The sequence below is a fragment of the Nicotiana tabacum genome, chromosome 18 (assembly GCF_000715075.1).
Source record: "Nicotiana tabacum cultivar K326 chromosome 18, ASM71507v2, whole genome shotgun sequence".
Classification (NCBI taxonomy): Eukaryota; Viridiplantae; Streptophyta; class Magnoliopsida; order Solanales; family Solanaceae; genus Nicotiana; species Nicotiana tabacum.
In genome coordinates, this window is record NC_134097.1 from 77328781 (window position 1) to 77350869 (window position 22089).

Here is a 22089-nt window from a genome sequence, read left to right on the forward strand (position 1 = left end):
TCACCTACTCAGAGAAGCCAAGATACGCCGAATAGGGGCTCAATAGGAAAGTAATGTACTGGGCCAAACGGTCAAACAATCTGTGTCCGCATAGAACAACCGAGCTCGCAACATCAAAAACATGTATACTTGTACCAAGTAATCAAAGAATACTTCCCAAAAGCATAAGAAAGCTCAATATTTTTGCAAACAAAGGGCCTCAGAGCAAAAAAAAATGTCCCGAACACTCGGGGACTGGTGTCAACTACTTAAAACAATGCGACCTCCAGGTCGGAGATCCTAACTTATAATCCCTCGATGAGGAAACATCAAGATCACAAAGTGACTCTAGAGCCAAAAACGCCTCGAACACCTGGGGACTGGCATCAAATGCTCAAGACCACATGACCTTCGGGTCGGGAACTCGGAAATTGTAAGCCCTCAATGAGGCAATACCGAGTCTACAAGTAATGGCTCCAGAGCCAAGAAACCCTCGATGACTCGGGGACTGTCGTCAATCGCCATCTCTATCAACTTACCAAAACCCTAGGCCGTAAGGCCACATGCGGGCAACCTCGGTCTTGTAAGGCCTACATAAGGCAAGGGCAACATCTGTAAGACCTCAAGCAAGGCATGAACAATACTTATACCAAGTATCCAAAACTGTAAGACTTCTAAGGAATGAAAAACTTGTAAGACCTTACTAAAGGCCTAAACCCGACCTCAAAGTTTCGGCTATATATCGAACTTGTAAGACCCTTAAAAAGGCATACCCTCGATATAGATGCCGACACTACTTCACTCGGGACTTAAAGGCTCCGGCCAAACACAAATGACTCTGGTCACAAGGTTGTACCAGCCAAACTAATGCAACTCGGGGATGCCTGACCGTTGCTATAAATCACAGGCCTTCAATTACTCTGAATATACTTCGGAAAGAACTGGTTAAATAGGCTACCCTTGATATAGGCAAAAGAGCTTTGACCATGTCAGCTCCTAAACACTAGCTTCAAGATACTCAGCCTCCGAGCCAAACCTTCCGAGGTGCTCGATCATCGCCATATAACAACTAACAATCGAGGTTTTTTAAACCGTCGAAGAGTCAGGCAAACACTATTTCAAAAAATGCTTATCGAGGGAAAAATAAAGCCTACATAAAAGGTCGCATCGACCCAATGCGTAAGAGCCTAAGGGCCAGCTTGCAATTCAAAAACTTGAGGGTCAAATGAGCTCAAGTCATAACCCGATTCGGAGACTGAACCCAAAATAGTTAACTAAATATTCCTAAGGGCAAAAGCGTAAAAGCCATTGTCGCTAGCCCACATACACTAAAAGGTAGCATCGACCAAAAGCATAAGAGCCACTATCACCAGCCTAAAATTTGACAACTTGAGGGTCAAACAAGCTCAAGTCGATGCCCAACTCGGGGACTGAGTCCAAAACAGTTGGCCTAAATATGCCTAAGAGCAAAAGCGCGTAAGATCCTACGGGCCAGACCAATGAGCCTCAAGGCTATAACGTGAATCTAAAGATTCCCTTCAGCTCAAAGACCAGTTCATCCGGCTAAAATCAAGGAAAAAGAAATGTAGGAGAAATAAAGCCGCAAGGTTTCTTCTTTATACATACATGCGGAGAAATACAAGCTCCATTTACAAACGTGCTTTAAGAATGATATATGCAGAATCGGAAAGAAAAATCTATATTCCCCCTAGAGGCTATGGCCCATCGGCCTCACCCTTGCTTTTATCAGCGTCGGACAGAAGCAACCGGGCACCACGCTCGTCTGCGCCAACTCGTCCGAGAGGTCAAATCCCCTAGTGCGGATCTCCTCGAGGGTTTTCCTCCGAGACTTACACTGAGCGTATTCTTTTCTCCTATCAATGCAGTCAAGGATCTTTCTCATCTTAGCTTGAGCATCGACAACATCCTTTAAATAGACCGCCACTTTCTGGTCAGCCTTAGTTCGGCTCATTACAGCTCCAGCTCGGGCATCCACAATCTCAGCCCTTATCTTCGAGAGCTCGGTCTCGAGCTTCGCAATTGCATCTTTTCAAACCAAGCTATTGTCACGAGCTAAGCGAAGTTGAACCTCAAGGGCGGAAGCCTTAGCTAGAGCACCCTCCTCCGTCGAAGCATGAGCATCCGCCTGAGCCTTCAACTTATCATAGTTGCGCTTGGCTCAGCCAACCTTATCTCTAAGGTGCTCCAATCCCTCCGCCTTATTCTGCAACTAAATTAAACAAAACATTAGCTTAGGGAGCTAGCAGGAGGAATGATCGCTCGCTCGAGACAAAAAATACCTTCTCCTTCATATAGCTCTCATAATTTGAGCTCCGACTCGCCTCATACAATAAGTATGCCAATTCAACTTCCCTTTCATCGCAAAGGAGCCTCATGGATTTCTCCTCATCCAGAGCTTTCCGCAGCCTGGCCTCACGGTGAAGCATCTCAAACTTAAGCTTGTCGAAGGCCTACAAAAGAAAACTCAGTAAGGAAGGGAAGGCGCGAAACTCAAAAGGCCTGTGCCAAAAACTCACCACAGAGTGAAGTTGTTGTTCTTTCCCGAAGGTTGAGTGCACATCTGCTAACCTAGTTCCCTTAGCTCTGAAAAAGTTGACCCCTGCCGAGGCACGATCGCACGGTGCATATGATCCCGGGTTTCGAGTATCCCTCAAAGCACCTCTAATGGATAAAGAAGGTGACAACGGAGGATAAATCGCCTATCCAAAACCATAAATCACGAACGCGGTAGGCTCAATGAATACTTCCACTTCGGGGCCCCAGCCTAGGTTCGCCTTGCCCTGAGCGTCATCGCACTGCAAAGGTATCTATTGCTTATTGTTATCATTCTTTAGCCCAGAAGCTAATGCTACTTCTTCCCCCCCCCCCCCAAGGGGACACGGCCACACCTTGGAAGGCTCCCCGATGCCTATAATAACAGGGATAGCACGTAGAAAGAGAAAGTGCTTTTTCAACTAAAAGAAGGGAATAGATCGCACGGCATATACCGTGGTATTTTTCCTCCTATCTATCCTTAGATAAAGTTCACCACTTACACTCGTTGTAAGTAGAGTGGGTCACTAACTTCTAAACTCAATCCGGCAGATCGGGAACCTCGCCCGACATCCACAAAATTGTTGTAGAAAAAAAAGGCACACTTACGAAACACCCCTTCGCCATGATTGAAGAATTGTGAAGGCATGAGTGTACCATTTACGTGTATAATTCCATTCCTCATGGAATGGCATAAACTCCATGGGGATAATATCTACATTTCATACTCGAACGAATTGACTCATCTACTCCCGACCCCCATCTTCTTCATCATCGACAATGAACGGTGTGGCCAACTGGCATCGTAAGGTTAGTAGACCTTGATGATGAAAGGGCAGGTACCGTCTGATAAGATGGCTAAGCATAAATTCAAGCCCTGCCTTCTCCGCAAATAACCTTACCATCAACACTATCTGCCAAGATGACGGGGGAATGTGGGCCAAGGTAACCTGATACTTTCTATAGAAGTCAAGCACAATCCTATCAAAAGGGGCCCAGCATGAAGGGATATGTGAACACATTAAGAAACCCCTCGGCACGGTTCGTAACACTCTCATCCGGGGAAGGTACCTGCAGTACTACCTTTTTCCCCCATCCACAGTCTTTTCTCACCGACCCAAGGTGTCCCTCTCCTATCAAAGAAGTAAATTTCAATGTATGCTCCCATTGATCCTGAGCATCGGGGAGCTTTTCTGATGAAAAGTCCCCTCTCAAAGCATAATGCCCTAAGCCAACAAGGCGAGAACTGGAAGCGGAGACCTCTCCTCCCTGCCAAACGGGTCCTGATGTAGCAGTCATGACCACAACAAAATAGGAGAAATGGAGCGGGAATTTAGGCTAGAGCGTCAATACTGAAATAATGAAAAGCCTAATGCAGGAAAAAAGGGTAACTTCTCAGAATGGTGGAATCTCCTAAAAGACGAAAGCAGCCCTATAAAGGGAAAAAGCGGCAACGATCCACCTGCCTATTAAAATGTTGGCCAAAACCACTTTGGGAAGATGTGTCGGCGGAGTTGCCTTGGTTATTTTACAGCCGTGTCGTCCATTTGACAAGCGTCGTGTGACCTTTTTGGGGTTGGAGACCCCCGTACCAAACAAGTTTTGAGGTGGTGCCCGACCTCAAGGACCTCCATCAAAAAGAAAAAAGGATCCAAGAAGCCATTAATATTACTACCAATTCCGAGGTGGTACCCGACCTCGAGGACCTCCATTAAAAAGAAGAAAGGCCCCAAGAGGCCATTAATACCACTACCAGTCCCGAGGTGGTACCTGACCTCAAGAACCTCCATCAAAAAAAATGTTAGGCTCCAAGAAGCCTTTGGTATCATCACTAGTCCCGAGATGGTACCCGATCTCGAGGACCCCCACGAAAAAGAAGAAAGGCTCCAAGAAGCCATTAATATCACTACAAGTCCCGAGATGGTACCCGATCTCGAGGACCTCCATCAAAATGAAGTTAGGCTCCAGGAAGCCTCTAGCATCATCGCCAGACCCAAGATAGTACCCGATCTCGGGGATCTCTCCAATGGGCCATCGACGTCATTACAAGACTTGAGATAGTACTCGGTTTCGAAGGCTCCTCTCAAGGAGAAAAATAAGAACTTAAAACTCTATTCACACGGGCTTGGCCTCGGGATACCATCTAAACCCGGACAGTCCCTCATCCGGGATCTACCTACAACGCCTTAAGGCTATATACACTAAGTTCAAGACAAGTTTCTAGACGGCCCGAGTTAACCCTCACTCGGGGACTGCTCTCGAAAGCCTAAAGGTAGTCTCCATTCTCGAGCTTCCGAGCGAATACCCCCTTGAAGATTATCACCGGGTGTAAAGGCTAAATCTCGATTTGGGGGTCCGAAGCCCTACTCTCATTCAACTCGAAGTCAGGGTCCTGATGACCTGAGTTTATCAGTCCAACTTGGGCTTGATATTTGCACCAACCGATGGGGTCATGCACTTAGATTCTACACAAGAATAAATAAAGGTAAAATAGTATGCATCAGAGACAAACAAAACATTTTTCATTCATAAACATTCGATTACAAAAGCCCACGAGGGGTCTTTACATATAATTACAAAAGCCCACAAGGGGTCCTTACACAGAAACAAAGAAGCAAAAAAGGTACATATGCAAGAACATCCTAGAGTCTAATCTCTGCTCGAGGTTTCATCCTCGGTGGCAATATCTTCGAGCACCATCCCCTCAGGTATGATTCCTTGGCGGTAGTGTCTTCGACCACCACCTCCTCGGGGGTCTTATCTCGGTCCTCTAAAATGGTATCTCCAAGGGAGAAGATGAAGAAGAGGAAAGTGAAGAGGCAGAAAGGGATGAAAAAACACCATAGCCCGCCACAGAGCAAAGGCTTTCACCATACCAGGAAGATCACGACCCAGTAGAAGACTTGGCAGGCATCAGCCTCGCATGCACGACTACTTTGAGTCCACTTCTTGGCATATTGTGCCGTGCAAGCCATCGGCCAGAGGTACCACTGCACTCTACGGAAAGCAAAAGGGGTGAAGTGCCACACTAGGTCGGGGTAGGAAGGTGAGAAGCGATGTATAGTCTGAACACCCTCATGAGTAGCAATATATAGTCCAAATACCTTCCCAAGATGGAAGAGATCAGCCTCCCTATCTCCTCGTCTCGAGCCAACAGTGACAGCAGTAACAACAACAATAACAATAACAACAACAATAACAAGAAGAAGAAGTTGTTGTAATCTTGCTCGACAAGAAGGGGCCCCGAGAAAAGGCCACAGGCCTCAGGCATGGAAAGAAGAAATGGGAGAAAGGCTAATTGAAGAACACTTGAATAAGGAATTGTTTCCAGAAAGCCCCATTTATAGAGAAAGGGAAGGGTAACCGGCAGGCACAATCAATACTCTTTTGAAAAATGCAACTGACGGTGCCATCAATGTCCTTGAAAGACTTATCGACAGATGCAATTAATGCATTTTGGGAACTAAATTGGCGGCGATATTATCGTCTAGAAGGACAAGAATCGAAAGTACATTGAAAGGTACTGAAAAGACAAGTCAACAAGATGCCTGGGTTGCCACAAAAGCTATGTCATAAGTATGATGTCATCAGTATAACATTATCGTGGGAAATTCGGAAAGATGATTATCAAGATCGGTTCTTGTCATTCTACTCTAACGGGACAGCACGATTATGCTCGACAAAGGGAAGTCCCGGCAAAGGGCCACAGCACGATCTAAGAGAGCTCCGCTAAACGACTTTGAGTCCATGAGCCCCAAGCATGATGTTCAATGATAGAAGAAGATAATAATAAGGAATAGGCAAGCAAGCCAACGAAGGCACTGGGATAGGAAAAACAACACCAAAACACCCCCATTTATAGGGGGTTACAAAAAGGTCATCAAGGCTTTGAAAGATTGACCGACAGACGACATTAATGTATCCTTGGAAGACCGAATCAACGGTGGTACCTTAACCTTGGGGAGAGGAAATTGGGAGTGCATTGAATGAAGTCAAAAATACATAAGCCTGCGGATGCCCCGGTTACCACAAAGATCGCACCAGGAGTCGCATCATCGGTATGACGTTTCCATAAAGAGCTTGAGGAATCAAGTGTTAAAATTGTTTCCCATCACTTCACTCGGGGAAACGCGAAGACTATCTGTATGCGGCAAAATCATATGACTTGATTTCTCGCTCTCAAGTCACTTTGCAAGAATGCCTCAAGACCCCGAGGATAGGAAGCCACGGCCGAGTTCCCGAGCTTGGGGCTCGTCGAGGCCCGACTCAGAGAAAACGGAGATCTAAGCCAGGACAGAAGGGGAAGCTCCCAAGGCACACGGTTAAGTCTGACAAGGCTGGCCTATCCACAGCCTATGTTGAGGCATCGCATCAGGCCATCCCATCTCCAGACTTTGTAATTAATGCCCACGTACTTGTAGCCGAGTTCCCCTCCTATATAAAAGGGACTCACCCTACCTTGTAAAGGGCTGATGTTGCTCCATTTCTCCACGAGTGCAATAATATCTCTCTCTCTTTTCTTTCTAACTTGCTTGTTCTCATTGGCCCGAGGTAACCTTAATACCCATCACTCTTCTACTTGTTCTTCATCATATAGCTTAGTATTGGCCGTGAAGAGCCTTGTTTAATCATATCTTTAACTGTTATCTCATCCCCGACTATCCCCGATAGCTGGAACTCAACCCTGACGTCGACCTTGAGGTCCTCTATCGACTAGAGCTATACCCCGGCAGCAGGCCCATCGGTTTGATTACTATCTCGTTTTAGCTCGCATTCCATTATTAAACTGCATATTATTAGCATCAACTACTCTAACAACTAGCTCGGGAATAGATCACGTATTTTTAGAATCCCATTTACAAATTTAATTGTTGTTACCATTTTTATGGTAAACAAAAGTTTATCCGGAAGGAATATTGAGATTTTTACATATTTTCATGCATTTCACCCATTTATATATGTGCATTGACCCATGACCAGATGGTGTTATACACACACACACACACACACACACATATATATATATATATGGGAAAAGATTACGGTATTATATATGCACGACCACCTGATCAGCTGGTATATGTTGATGATGTTGCCCAAAGTGGCCGAGACGATATGATGGGATGCCTTCAGTGGCTTGATAATATAATGTACACCCATACTATGCATGGCACGACATTTATACGCATGTGCATGACATTATAAATGTTTTAAAATTCACAAAGTTATTCAGGTTTAAAGATGTGTTTCTATATTCTATGTTTCATCTATGTCTTTTACGTACTAATTTTCATGTCTTACATACTCAGTACATTTTTCGTACCGACGCCCTATTTCACGGGGCATGTGTTTCAGCAAGAGTTAGCTGACAGTCCCCCTTCTTAGGATCCCTGAGCAGCAAGAGTTGGCGTGCTCCACTTGATCCGAAGCTGCTTTTGATTTTGGTACAATATGTTTATATATATATATATATATATATATATATATATATATATATATATATATATATATATATATGGGTATGACGTGGCTCAGTCCCATCTTTGTACAATTATGTTTCTATTAGAGGTCTGTAGACAGTATGTCTAGTTGGGTTGTATGTGGCCTTAGTTGTCTATAGCAGCCTTGCCGGCTCGCCCACTGTATTCTACATGTATACGTACATATGCCTTGTTGGCAGGTCTCCTTCATGTATGTTATCTTCATAATTTAGTAGATGTTATACAGGTTCATATCCTAGACGTATGCTTAGGGGTGTTTGACAGGTAGGACTCAGGCACCCGTCGTGGCCTATCGATTTGGGTCGTGACATCTGAGAAGGTTCAGGTTGTTGCTGATTTTGAGCTTCTGTAGTTATTTGAATAGGCTCTTCATGAACAATATGATCATTTAGTTCAGTGTACATATAGTTTGTTGGTATGTCTGAATAGTTTTATTCTCTTATTTCTTGATTTGCATTGGATTCTGCTCTTTCAATTCTATCTGACTAATTATTGCTTGTGGTAATTTCTTATCTTGTTTCAAAAAATACTTCATTGTTGTCAAAAGATACTCCTATTTTTGATATGTTATCCACAAACACAGGCTTTGAGATACATTCTTTATTTCCAACTGGAAATATATCTTTTCTAAAAGTGACATATCTTCTAACAAAGAAGGATTGATTAGAGAGATCATATAAGATATAGCCTTTTTGGACTTCTGAATAGCCTATATGAACAGATAGTTTTGCTCAAGGCCTCATGCTCCTGTACAACTTTTGCAAAGCATAGGCAACCTAACACTCTAAGGTGTTGTAGAGAAGGTTTTCTTTTATGTAGCTTCTCAAATGAAGACATATTTCCCATAACTGAACTAGGCAGTCTATTTATTTGATAAACTGTAGCTAGTATGCAATATCCCTAGTACTTAATAGGTATTTGATCTTGAAATCTTATAGCTCTTATAACTTCCAATATATGTCTATGCTTCCTCTCAGCAACTCTATTTTTCTGAGAAGTATATACACAAGTTCTTTGGTGTATAACACCCAAGGTTCTAAATAGATTTTCACATATAGAGTTTACAAACTCTATTCCATTATCTGTTCTGATGATTTTTATTATCTTCTCAAATTGAGTTTTGACATAGTTAAAGAAGTGCTGAATTTATACACACACATCAGACTTTTGTTTTAGCAGAAAAACCCATGTCATTCTGGAAAGATCATCTATAATAGTCAAGAAGTATATGTTTCCATCCAAAGTAGCTATTTTATATGGCCCCAACAAATCTACATGTATTAAATCAAAACAACTTCTACTCTGAATACTACTGGTAGGAAAGAGCAGTCTAATCTGCTTGGCACAAGGACAAACAATGCACTTATTTATTCTACTCTTGATAGTTTCTAAATCTACTGGAATTAACTTCTTTAAAACATGTATAGATACATGACGAAATCTTCTATGCCACAGTATTACATCTGATTTTTTTAGCTTCAAGTGTCTCATTACTTATTGCAGTTAGTGCCACCACTTTCTCCTTTTCTCTTGTATCAGTATATAGTAGGTAAAGTCCATCATATTCCTTACTAATACCCTTCACCTTCCTAGTGAAGAGCTCCTGAAACACACAAGAATCAGGAAAGAATGTAGCTGAGCACTGTAATTCTTTGGTAAGTTTAGAAACTGACAGTAGATTGCATTTGAATTGAGGAACATAAAACACATTTGTTATCATGCTGCTTTCTGATATCGAACTGGACCATATATGAGTGACTACTGTAATGACACCATTAGGTAACAAGATTTTCTTTAGATTTCCTGTTTCAACAACTGTTTCTTTCTTTAACAAGCTAATATCAGAAACTATGTGATTTGTAGCCCTTGTATCTATAATCTATTGTCTAAGGCAATCAGTAACTAGTAAAGTTGTGTCAATACCTGCTACATTAGATGCTGAGGTAGTGTTGCTTGGCAAAGTGTTTTTGTTCAATATTTGAAGAATCTACTCATATTGACTCTTTATAGGTGCATAATTTCCCAGCTGACTCAGGATTCTCAGTGTTGAAATTGTTAGAACCACTTCTAATAGTCTGTTATTCACATTAGTATTCTTTCCATAGTTAAATGCAGGCCCTTGTTAGTGATCTTGAGCAGCTGAACTATAAACAGAATTACCATTTTTTGTTAGAAGGTTGACATTATAGGCTACATTTGTACTTGTACTAACATTTCCTCTTCTTTTGTTCTTGAAATCTACAGGGTATCCAATAATCTTGTAGCAATTTTCTTTGTTATGTCCCTACATCTTGCAGAATTCATAATATGCATTATAATTCCTTCTACACCTTTAATTTGGATTCTGATTTACTCCAGCCTTGGAGTACATTACAGCTTCAAAACGTCCCATTTGACGTGTTAGGTTAGCTCCCAAGGTTCCTGTAGTAGCAACAACAAATTTTTGTCTCTCATCACTCACAATTAAGGCATATGCCTGATTGACAGTAGGAGTGGGTCTTCTCATTAGAATCTGACTCCTAGATTGAGAATAGGAGTCATTTAATCTCATCAAGAACTGATACAACTTTAATTTCTACAGGTAACTTACAAATTCCCTTGATTTTGTACAATCACATCCAGGTGCTGGCACCAAGGCTTCAAATTCTTCCCACAGATCTTTCAATTTTGAAAAATACACGTAAACTGAAAATGTACCTTGTGATAAAGTAGTTATTTTCTTATGTAGATTGAAAGTTCTTGAGCCATCCCCTTTGTTAAACCTTTCTGGTAGTTCTTCCCAGACTATTTGTGCACTAAATGCATGCATGATTCCTCTAAGAAGACCTTTTTTCCACTGAATTCATGATCTAAGAAAGCATAATTGCGTTCACTCTTTCCAAATAATTCCATATGATTTATGAAAATCTTTCTTTCTTGCATGTGTCATCCACCATATCAAGCTTGTTTCTTCCTAACAAGGCAACTCGCATAGATCTAATCTAGATAGAGTAGTTTTCAATCCTAGTCAATTGAAATGATATGATGTGAATTCCACTCAAATAAGGGATGATTATAATTAGTCTCATTAGCTTGATTCCCGATAGATTGGCTTGCATGTTCAGTAGTGAACTGAATTCCTGGACTTTGACCCAATGAATCATCAGTTATCGCTATTTTCTTGCTAATTCAAGAGTTGAATAGATCTGATACTAATTTCACTAAAAATGAACAGAGATAGGAAATAGTGGTTAGGATCGATATACAAGCTATGAATTTTAGTTTGAATGCTTTGATACCATGATATAATTCACACAGTAGTGATTAGAGTTTCAGAAAGATGAAGGAAGAAGAAAGAGGAAGAAGAAGGACATGGAGCAGTCGTTTGAAAGAATAGAGATAAGACAATGAAATATTATTTCATTACTCAAAAGTAGGCAAAATATATAAGTTGTCACCTAGCCTATGGCCCAAATCCCCGTTACACAGTTTCTATGGACGATAAGAATATTACACACGCAACCTTTCTAAAGTGTATCTAGTACACACCTCTTTTGACTCGCGTGTTTACACACAAAAGAAGCGCGTGAAATTTTATTTTTTTCTATCAAATTATTTATTAAAGTGCCACGTGTTCAAACTTTATTTAATCTTTTTAATTGTGTCACAACCACAAATTGGGGGAGTGAGTTCAGTGCATGAAGATGGAGAAGAAGGGTTTGTGACTCTTGATACCCAATTTTTCCCTATATATATTTTCAAATATGCAAAATACTTTCAAAATAACATATGTATGCATATATAAGTATGTCCAATTGTTTTATTATTTTTTCATCATTTTTAAAAGGTTTTAAACCAATTTATTTCCTTATTTACATCCCTAAAATCCAATAATTTCCAAAATTAATATTTTGATGATTCATTTATTGGATTCTCATATTCATACTAAAATATAGAGAATATAATTTTTGCATATTTTTACAAAATCACTTAGTATTTTTAAAACTAAATTGCATATAATTGCAATATTAGCCTCTTTTAGATTTGATTGTGTTTATATTTATAAAAATTAAGTCCAGTATTTTTAAATTGATAATTATGTATTACAAATCATTTTAGTACCTTCAATTTGTTTTTAGAAATTAATTTGCTATTTTTTATAAAACAAATAAGGGAAAAGTGGCTATTTCAAATCTAGCCCCAATTGCATTTCAATTACAGCCTGAATTGGAGCCCCAATTTAAACCCAACTACCCAGCCCAATTGCCATCTGAACTGACCCAAGCCCTAAATCCGCCTACCCGACTCAAGACCCGCTAAATCCTGGTCGTTGATCTAAAAGATCAACGGCCATCACGATTCCTTTCCTTTTTTAATTCCAACGACCCCCAACCCTAGCCTCATTTCCAAAATCCGCCACCTCTGAATCCCCCTTCTCTCTTAATCCTCTCTCAAATATTCTCAAACCCTAGCTGCAGCCATCAAATTACAACCTTAATACCTCCCAAATCTATGGCTTTTGAGGTCATCGAAGACTTGTATCCACCTCTCATGGCTTCTACGTGTTCGATTTTGTGGTCTCATGACCAGATCCTGAAGGGGCTTTGTCCAGTCTTTGCTCGATGACTGTTTTTCGGTCGACTCTGACCTTTCTCCAGGCCAGAAATGGCTATTCGAGTCAAACTTTTGACTCTCCTGCTTAGATCGAGGGTTTTCAAAGCCTTTCTCATCATTTGGGGTTCTTTTGAAACCCTAACTTCTAAGGTTCTTGCGATTTCTCTTAGATCCATTTCAGATCTATGTTTGCTCTGAACTCTTAAGCGTTTTTCTCGAAGTTTCTTTTAAAACTCTGCTTTCAAAACTCCTTATCTTTTCAATTAGGGTTCTGTTAAGTTATTTCAAAAACTTTTTCTTTGATTTTTGACATATTTTGCTGTGTTTGCTCGTATTATTCTTCTGCCTGAGTTTGCATGTTAAAAGTCTTAATTCCTTTTGAATTGTTTATTAGACTAATGTTGGTTTGCTTGAGTTTTGTCCGATTTATTTTTTATCCATCTTTTAAAATTCTTCTATTGTTGAAAACCCTACTGCTTTGGATCTGAGACTGTTAGTTTAAGTACAAGGCTCTACTTGAAGTTCTTTATTTCGAAACCTCTATTCCTTTGTGTGATCCTTTTGATTCTGGGCTCCTATTTCCTCAAGAACTCAAGTATGCTCGAAACCCTAATTTTTCAAGAGGGGTTTTCCTCACCTGCTACTGCGAGACCTTCGCATGCTTTTGATATTCTATGTTTCTTCACTACTGATTCAATTGACTATCATGCTTCGAGTGTTGCTATCCATTGAATTTTCTTTTTGTGCTACTATTGTATGCTATTTTCCTTTTGCCAACAGGTTTGGCCTCGCATGTATAATGTTTATACACCCTATTTTTATGCCGAGTCTCCTTCCTTGACTAATTTTCAAACTTGTGACTGATTTCAAACTTTTCCCTTGTGAAGTTCTGATTTTACCCGCCTGTTAAGGTTAATTGATTTCTTTTCCTATTTTGCCTTACTGAATCCTTTCCAAAATTAGAGTATTTCTATACCCAGACTCTATTGTTTGCTTAATGTTTTACTATTTCTTTTATGGCAATTGTCAGCCTGCTGACAAATTGATTTCTTTCCTTGTTTTGAATCTGTCAATGCCCATTGAGCAAGTGATCCCTTAATTAAAGGGAATCACTTGTATAATTGATTCCAAACCATTATTGTTTCCATGTTTGTATCTTATTACCTCTCTCTTACTCGTTTTCAAAAACTATAAATACCCTGCACTTCTTCTCTTTCAAACACACGAACACAAGGCATAAGCACTTGAGTTCAAACACACACTACACTAAACCTCTCTCTCTTCTCTGCTACTACTATATTGTTGTCTTGCCTAGCCGGCTGAAAGCCAAGGCTAGGCTGTGGGGAAATTTGCTTATTTTCTGCATTTGCATTTCTTAATGGTATGTTCTAATTAAGTTTTCTGCACCAACAACAACATGTGTATCCACAGTTTCTTGCATTCTTGTCTGCCTACTCTTTGTATTTAACCCAGTATCATTATTTAGCATGTTGTAGTTTCCTTTCTCCTGTTCTGAATCAATGTATTATGACCTGTGAATCCCAAATCCCTACCCCGGTGTGTTTAATACTTGTGGTTGGTTTGGGGCATGATAGCATTGGAAATTGTTGTGCAAGACCCAAAGTTAATCCATGCCTAAGTGTATAGGCTCCTTGCAATGGATTCCCAATCCCCTACCCCTTTGTGTGAAGTTATTGACTCCCTGAAATGTTAATGGTTGTCTCCCATCACCCTTCCCCTCTCCTTTATTCCCTCAGCTTCTAAAACTCAGTTTCTGCACTTTCACTCTCTTCTTATACTTATGTTCTGCCCCCCTCATGTGAGCCTTGCCTTGGGACCCATGAGCTCCATCCAAACTTGGACACACGAGGGCTGGCATTTTCACAATGCACTCATCTCTATTCTGGTTATGTAACTTGGGTGTGAGCATTGGCTGGGGTCCTATTGAGGCCCTTAGAGAACTCTAACACACTCAATTCTGAGAAAGGCTTTGGATCAATGGCTTTGAGGTGGTTTATTCCATAACTCAGAGAGGAAGTCAAGAATTAGGCTTCCTCTGGCTGTAACTTTTCTTTGCACTCTTCTGATGTAATTCAGTATTCTTGGTTTGTAATAATTTGTAATGAACATTTGGGGCTGGCAAGTGAAAAAGGGTTAGGTAGTTATGCATGCATAAGGGTAAAAAAACATGCCTATAGGACTGCTTTTTGTACATGTTCAATTCGCATTTAGAAAACATGCCTATAGGACTGCTTTTAATTCTGCGTATTCACATCACATTTAGAAACCATGTCCATAGGACTTACTTTAAATCCTGCTTGTTCACATCTAGATAAACTGCCTATAGGAATTATCTAAAATTCTGCACGTTAGTCACCGTTTAGATATCATGTTTTTAGGGCCCAATTGGTTATAACCCAATAGAATGTTAAAATTGGTATAATGTATAGAAATCATGCTTATAGGAATTCCTAGTAAGAACCTGCCTGTTTCCATTGTCTACTAGATATTATGCCTATAGGGGTTTGACATTATTCAGATACTAGGGTTAAAATCAGCAATTATGTTAATAAGGGTTTAAAATCAGTAATCCTAGATATCATGTTCATAGGAGTAAAAATTAGCGATAGTGGATACTGTCATCTGCAGAAACTGTAAGTAGTCTAATTTAAAATTCGTCCATTCTGAACTTTTTTTTTAATAACCTAATTCCCTTATTTTAACAAGGTTTAGCAATCATGCCTATAGGATTTCAAGCAATTCGTTTTCAGTTATCGCTATTTCACCACCTTCTGAATTAAGTAGATATCATGCCTATAGGACCCCGTCTAAACACTCAAGCAAGCCTTAGAGTAATAGCTGTAAAATTGAATTCGCTTTTTTTGTTAATTGCTACAACCAGCAGGCAGGCCTGATTCGTACTTCTTATCTGATTTATGTAATAAACAAGCCTGCTTCAATAATCAAACTCCCCTCGTCTTTAGTATTTTTAATCAGACCTAAATACTATGTGCAAGTCATGCTCTATATGTGCTTTGTTTGAGGAGGCATACTTGAGCTTTTATTTGCTTGCATGCTTTCCCCTAATGTGCAGTGTTATTTGTTTTGTATGTCGCCTTAGACTTTTATCCTTTGAAACCAGTCAGCCTAATATCCCACCCTTTAGGACTAGTAGTCTTAAGTGTCTCGGGACTGATAGGAATGGGATGGGTAATAGCATGCAATAGTAATCAATACCAATTTGCGCTTTAATACCTGGGTGGGAAGGGTAGATATGGATATGATGACCGGTGCACTAATGTCACGTGTAACCCATCTTTTGAGGAGTGATTACCGGGTATTGCATTGACGTGATCCATATTAAATATAAACCTAGGACCCCCCCCCCTTTCATTTATTAACAAACTCTTTTTACTCTTCTTTTAATTGTTCTTTCTTTTTATGTGTTTAAATCCCCCAATATTTGAGCCCGTACTTGTATATTTGCTAAATTCACAAAAAAACTATCTGGCCGAGAACCTCACTAGTGGATCCTGAGGGTTGCCTAACACCTTTCCCTCGGGATAATTTCAAGCCCTTACCCAATATCTGGTTATCTAAACAAACTTAGAATTGAACCCCATTAGTGTCTGAATGCACCTCAAATCATTAGATGGCAACTCTTCAAAATGCAAAACCCAGTTCCCAAAAGGAACGAGTTTCCCTCCAATTATCATAAGCCCGATTTCACGAGAAAAAAAGGAGCGCGACAGCATGGCAACTCTGCTGGGGATATTTAGGCTTTTGCCGTTTCAGACTATTATTGTGGATTTATACCTCTTTATGTGCAATTACTTGTTTATTTCTTTTAAGCATTCAATTCCCTTTTCAACTGCAAAACTGACTTGTCTTCTTTGTTTCTTTCCTTGCTACTGCTTTAAATTATGAAACTGCTGTATTTACTACTTTCTTAACGTGAGAATACGTGCCAACATGCTTTTAATTATTACATAATCATGCTCAACATCATACTTCACTCATGCCAAATGAATACAATAGCAACGCTTATAATGAGTGGTTGGGCTCTTCCTATATTATTTCCCCTAAATTCGAAAAAGGCATATTTGCGGTAAAACCAGTCGATCAACGGTGTAGTCGATGGTTCCGTACCTTTCCCCCTTGAGTTGTCCACTCAAGGGTACAAGTCTAAAACCCCATGGAAACCTTACTCTGTTCAAGTTGTGCATGCATCACGGTCAAACCTAGCCGGGTCAGTTATGTTGTCCACATAATGATCCTTTAAGATAGTCTTGTCCAAAGTCCACTGAGTTTCCCTAAAACCTAAACGGACACCATCACGTTCTGTGCATTTATTTGGAGAACTAAATGTTTTATGCTAATTGTTGATGTTAAATAGTTGAGTCTGGCAGGGGTAAGGGCCTAACCTTGTTTGTCTTGCAGAAAATGAAGAACGAGGTCCCCAGTTTCAGTATGGTTAGCACGCCCCCACTCTTTCTAGACTGGTGGAGGAGTCTTTCATCAGATGACCAAATGAATGAGTGGAAAGAGAGGGCCGCCAGAGCTAGCGAAAAGTTGGAATATCTGGAATATAGTCTACTGGAATTAGAAGGAAAAGTAAGGAAGAGAGTCACCGACTGCCAGAACGCTGAGGGAAACGAAGGAGAACACCTGGCTAAGGCATTTTTACTGGTGAACCTATGCGAACTGGAGGATTTGATCAATGAGAGCATTCAACCTAAGGAAGGTCCTTCTAGGACCAAGTAGATAGGAGTTTTTCTTTTCGCTTTACAAAATGTAATAAGGCCAATGGCTATTAGTGACATTTATTTCCTGTTTGTTTAGTGTCGATTTGGGATTTGTCTTATTTTCTATCAATAAAATGAGGCATTTAGCATTCTATGTTCTCCAAATTAATTTGTCGCTAGGCCTACCTCAGGCAGAAAGAGGTTCCCAAATTAGGACACATTTTACATTCCGCACTACGTGTTTAAATATTGCAATATTTTTATGATCCTCACTAGCTTGTTACCTTTTGTTTTTACTTTTGTTTTATTACTCCCCTCCCACGAGATCCAGGGGCCCTCCACCCACTCCTTCTTTTAGTCTTGTCAAAAACAAGAACAAAGGGAAGATGGAAGATTTGAATAACGTCAAAAAAGAGAACTCAACTGAACGGGTAGAGGTCACTCATGGTCATGGTACTCAGGTTCCTAAGGAAAATGCATCCCAACTCGAACAAAAGCTGTTGAAATTCCAAGAAGAACTTGATCAGGTTCGGAATCTGGCAAATCTGTCATTTTCCCTCACCACCCCGGAAATCAATTTCCCAAATGCTCAGAACCTTACACCTCCACAGAATATCCCAAAGCAACAAAACCATCTCGTGTCTCACTATCACTACAACACCTGCCATACCTCAAACAACACCCCATTACTCATTCCAAAACCCCAAAACTCCACAAACAACCACTTTCACACCCACCATAACACCCCTATCTATATGGAGACTATGCCACAGTCTACCCAACCCATCTCAAGTACACTCGAGACTGATGATAAATACTTGCTCATCAGGAGCTTGGGTGAAGAACTTAAGAAATTGACTAGCCAGATTCAAGGCGTTGAAGGGAGTAAGGGAATGGAAGGGCTGAACTACGAAGATCTTTACATACAACCCGATGTCGAACTGCCCGAGGGGTACAAACCTCCGAAGTTCGAAATGTTTGATGATACAGGGGATCCAAGAGTACATTTGAAAACGTACTGTGACAAGCTGGTTGGGGTAGAAAAAGACGAAAGAATCCGCATGAAGCTTTTCATGAGAAGCTTGAAAGAAGATGCTTTGTCCTGGTACATTAGCCAAGATCCGAAGAAGTGGTTGAACTGGGTAGGCATGGCGTCCGACTTTATGGATAGGTTCAGGATCAACACAGAGAATGCACCTGATGTGTTTTATATTCAAAATCTAAAGAAGAAGCCTACAGAAACATTTGGCGAGTATGCTACTCACTGGAGGTCCGAAGCTGCTAAGGTCAGACCTGCCATAGAGGAGGAACAAATGAACAAATTCTTTGTCCGGGCTTAGGACCCATAGTATTATGAAAGGCTAATAATGATCCAGAGCCACAAATTTTCTGACATTATCAAGCTGGGTGAAAGGATTGAAGAGTGTATCAAAAATGGTATGATTACAAACTTTGAGGCCTTGCAAGCTACAAATAAGGCCTTGCAGTCAGGTGGTGTGTCCAAGAAAAGGGACGTAGGAGCCGTAATAGTTACACAGAGAACCAAATCTCCGGTCAAATACTAAATTTACCCAACACCTCCACTCACATATCAACCAACTCCGAACTACCAAGCACCCTCACCCTCCTACCAAACTCCACCACCCACTTATCAGTCACCTCCACTTCCCACATATCAGCCTACTATTCCCAACCCACACATGTTTGCCAAGCCTACAATGCTCAACCATCCCACTATCAATCCCCTCCTACACGCCAAAACTTCCCTAGACCTCGACCAAATCACAAACCTCCGAAACATTATACAACCATTGCTGAACCCATTGACCAGTTGTACGAAAGACTCAAAGCTGCTGGTTATGTCACCCTCATCCCTGCTGCAACCCTTGAGAACCCTTCTCAGTGGGTTAACCCAAACAAATCTTGTTTATACCATTCCGGCATGAAGGGACACACCATTGACGAATGTCGTTCTCTGAAAGACAAGATCCAGACTTTAATTGATAACAAGATTATTGTGGCAAAGGAACCTGCTCCAAATGTCCGCAATAATCCTTTGTTGGACCACAAGGGTGGAGGCATTCACATGATTGAAATAGAGGATGATTGGGATCCCGAGGGATCGATCGGGTTGATCGCAGAAAGTGATGACCCAAAGAAACCAAAAGTTACTCTTAATCCGATCGTAGTCCAGATTCATCCCTCTGGGGGCACCGAGGTAAATATGTATGTACTGCTTGAGTTTGAAGCAACGTCATCTGCAAAGACACCAATGCCAATTGAGGTCGAATTCGTGTCTTTAACAAACGCATCCACACCATTTGAAGTTGCAGTTTTACCACCCAAAGCACAGGCTCCGTTCGGAATAAAGATAGCCACACCGATCCTAGTGGCGATGTCGGCCATGACACCATTCCATACAAAGGCAGTACCTTAGGATTATACAGCCGAGGTAAGGAGGAAAGGCAAGGTTAGGTTCGAAGAGACTATTGCAGCACAAGGTATGACAAGAACGGGTAGAGTTTATACCCTTGAGCATCTAGCCGAGTCAAGCAAGCAGGCCTCCAATGGTCACCCATCATCGAGATAGGGCCGAATGATCTTTGGAGAAAGATACAGGCCAAGGAATACTCGGTCATCGACCAGTTGAACAAAACACCGACGCAAATTTGCTATCCTTGCTTTGCTACAAAATTCTGAGGCACACAAGAATGCCCTGTTGAGGGTGCTAAGTTAAGCATACGTGCCAAGCAACATCACTAGTGGGAAAATGGCTAACATGGTAGGACAGGTATTGGAAAGTCATAAAATTACTTTTCATGAGGATGAGCTGCCACTTGAAGGGTTGGGTCACAACAAGGCGTTGCACATCACCGTGCAATGCGAAGACTATTTTATCACTAGAATCCTGATCGATGGAGGTCCAGTCTCAACATTTGTCCGCTGGTAACACTCAAGAAGTTGGGTAAGGGACTACATGAAATAAAGTACGGAGCTATCAATGTGAAAGCTTTCGACGGCTCCCAAAGGTCCATCATTGGGGAGATTAGTCTGTGTTTGCAAATGGGGCCAACTTAGTTCGATGTTGATTTCCAAGTGATAGACGTGCCAGTATCTTACAATCTGCGATTGGGACAGTCGTGGATTCATGTTGCTAGGGTCGTAGCATCAACATTGCATTAGGCGGTAAAGTTTGAATGAAATCACTAGGAGGTGATCATTCACGGCGACGGTAGTAACCCTATATACAGTTGCCAGACCATTCCGCCAATCGAAGGAAGAAAGAAGCTAGGTAGAGAGACTTACCATCACATCGAACGGGTAAATGCTGTTGACAAAGACAAATTATGGGATAACAAGATTGAGAGTATACTGAATTGGAGTGGGTACAAACCTGGCAAAGGGCTCGGCAAGAACCTCCAAGGAATCACTAAGCCCATAAAACTTAAGAAGAATGGCACCACTTTCGGTCTGGGATATGAGTACACCTGGGAAGAATTCAACAACCGGTCGCCACCATGGCGCAGTCCTTACTATCCACTAGAGCAGCCAATAGCACATCTGGAGCAGACTTTCCAACCAGCCGATATTATTTATGGGTCAGATGAAGAAGAAGCACTAGCAGCTATGAAGAACTTGTTCTTAGAAGACAATGACATGGACTGTTGTGTTGTTCTCGAGTAGGAGGGGGAGGAAGGCCCTTCCATACAGGCCGTAAGCAGAAGGGCATGCCTCAATAACTGGACCATCAGGACAATCAGAGCCCGACGAGCCTCGGGGTAGCAAGGCTAAAACAAGCATCATGCACTGTTTTTATTTACTAAATGATTTTCCTTTCGCATTTTAATTCCCGCAATAAGATCTCCAATGTTCAAAACGATTATGCAATTTATCCAAGCATTTTAACTTTTCTTATAATTCGACGCTTATTATTATTTTTCTCTCATTACTTTACTTATACAGCATTACTATTACTTATCTTGATGAGCCAATGACTGTGACATGCAATGAGACAATGCAACAAACGGACATAGATTCAGGGGAAGATGACATACCAGAGGAGATCGTTAAAGAAGTTGAGAATTTTGAAAAATATAACCAAGTCCAACCTGGACGATACCGAGGTTGTTAACCTGGGAGATGCAGAAAACTTCAAAGAAACACGAATCAGCGTCCACTTATTGCCATCAGAAAAGAAGGAATACACAAATTTTTTAAGAGAATATGAGGACATATTCTCCTGGTCATATGATGACATGACTGGTTAAAGTACATCTATTGTGGCTCACAAACTGCCAATCGATCCAACATGTCCTCTGGTAAAGCAAAAGCTCAGAAAGTTCAAGCCTGATATGAGTCTGAAAATCAAGGAAGAAGTCACTAAGCAGGTCAAAGCTAAGGTTCTCAGGGTAGTAGAATACCCAACATGGTTAGCCAACATTGTACCGGTGCCAAAGAAGGATGGGAAGGTTAGAGTTTGTGTCGACTACTGGGATCTCAACCGGGCCAGTCCAAAAGATGACTTTCCTTTGCCAAATATACACATCCCGATTGACAATTGTGCCAAGCACGAGTTGCAATCATTTGTAGATTGTTTCACTGGTTATCATCAGATCTGGATGGATGAAGAAGATGCTAAGAAAATGGCTTTCTTTACGCCATGGGGAATGTACTGTTACAAGATGATGTCGTTTGGGCTAAAGAATGCTGGGGCCACC

General features: G+C 41.0%; 1 protein-coding gene across 1 annotated transcript; it reads right to left on the minus strand.

Annotated features, from left to right (window-relative positions):
- Positions 1 to 9477: 9477 nt before the first annotated feature.
- LOC142172549 (uncharacterized) lies at positions 9478 to 10842 on the minus strand. Its single transcript, XM_075236196.1, has 4 exons — positions 10624 to 10842; positions 10408 to 10509; positions 10194 to 10317; positions 9478 to 9905 (listed from the first exon to the last, which is right to left on the minus strand). The coding sequence occupies exons 1-4, from the start codon at positions 10840 to 10842 to the stop codon at positions 9478 to 9480; spliced, it is 873 nt and encodes a 290-aa protein (XP_075092297.1).
- Positions 10843 to 22089: the final 11247 nt, after the last annotated feature.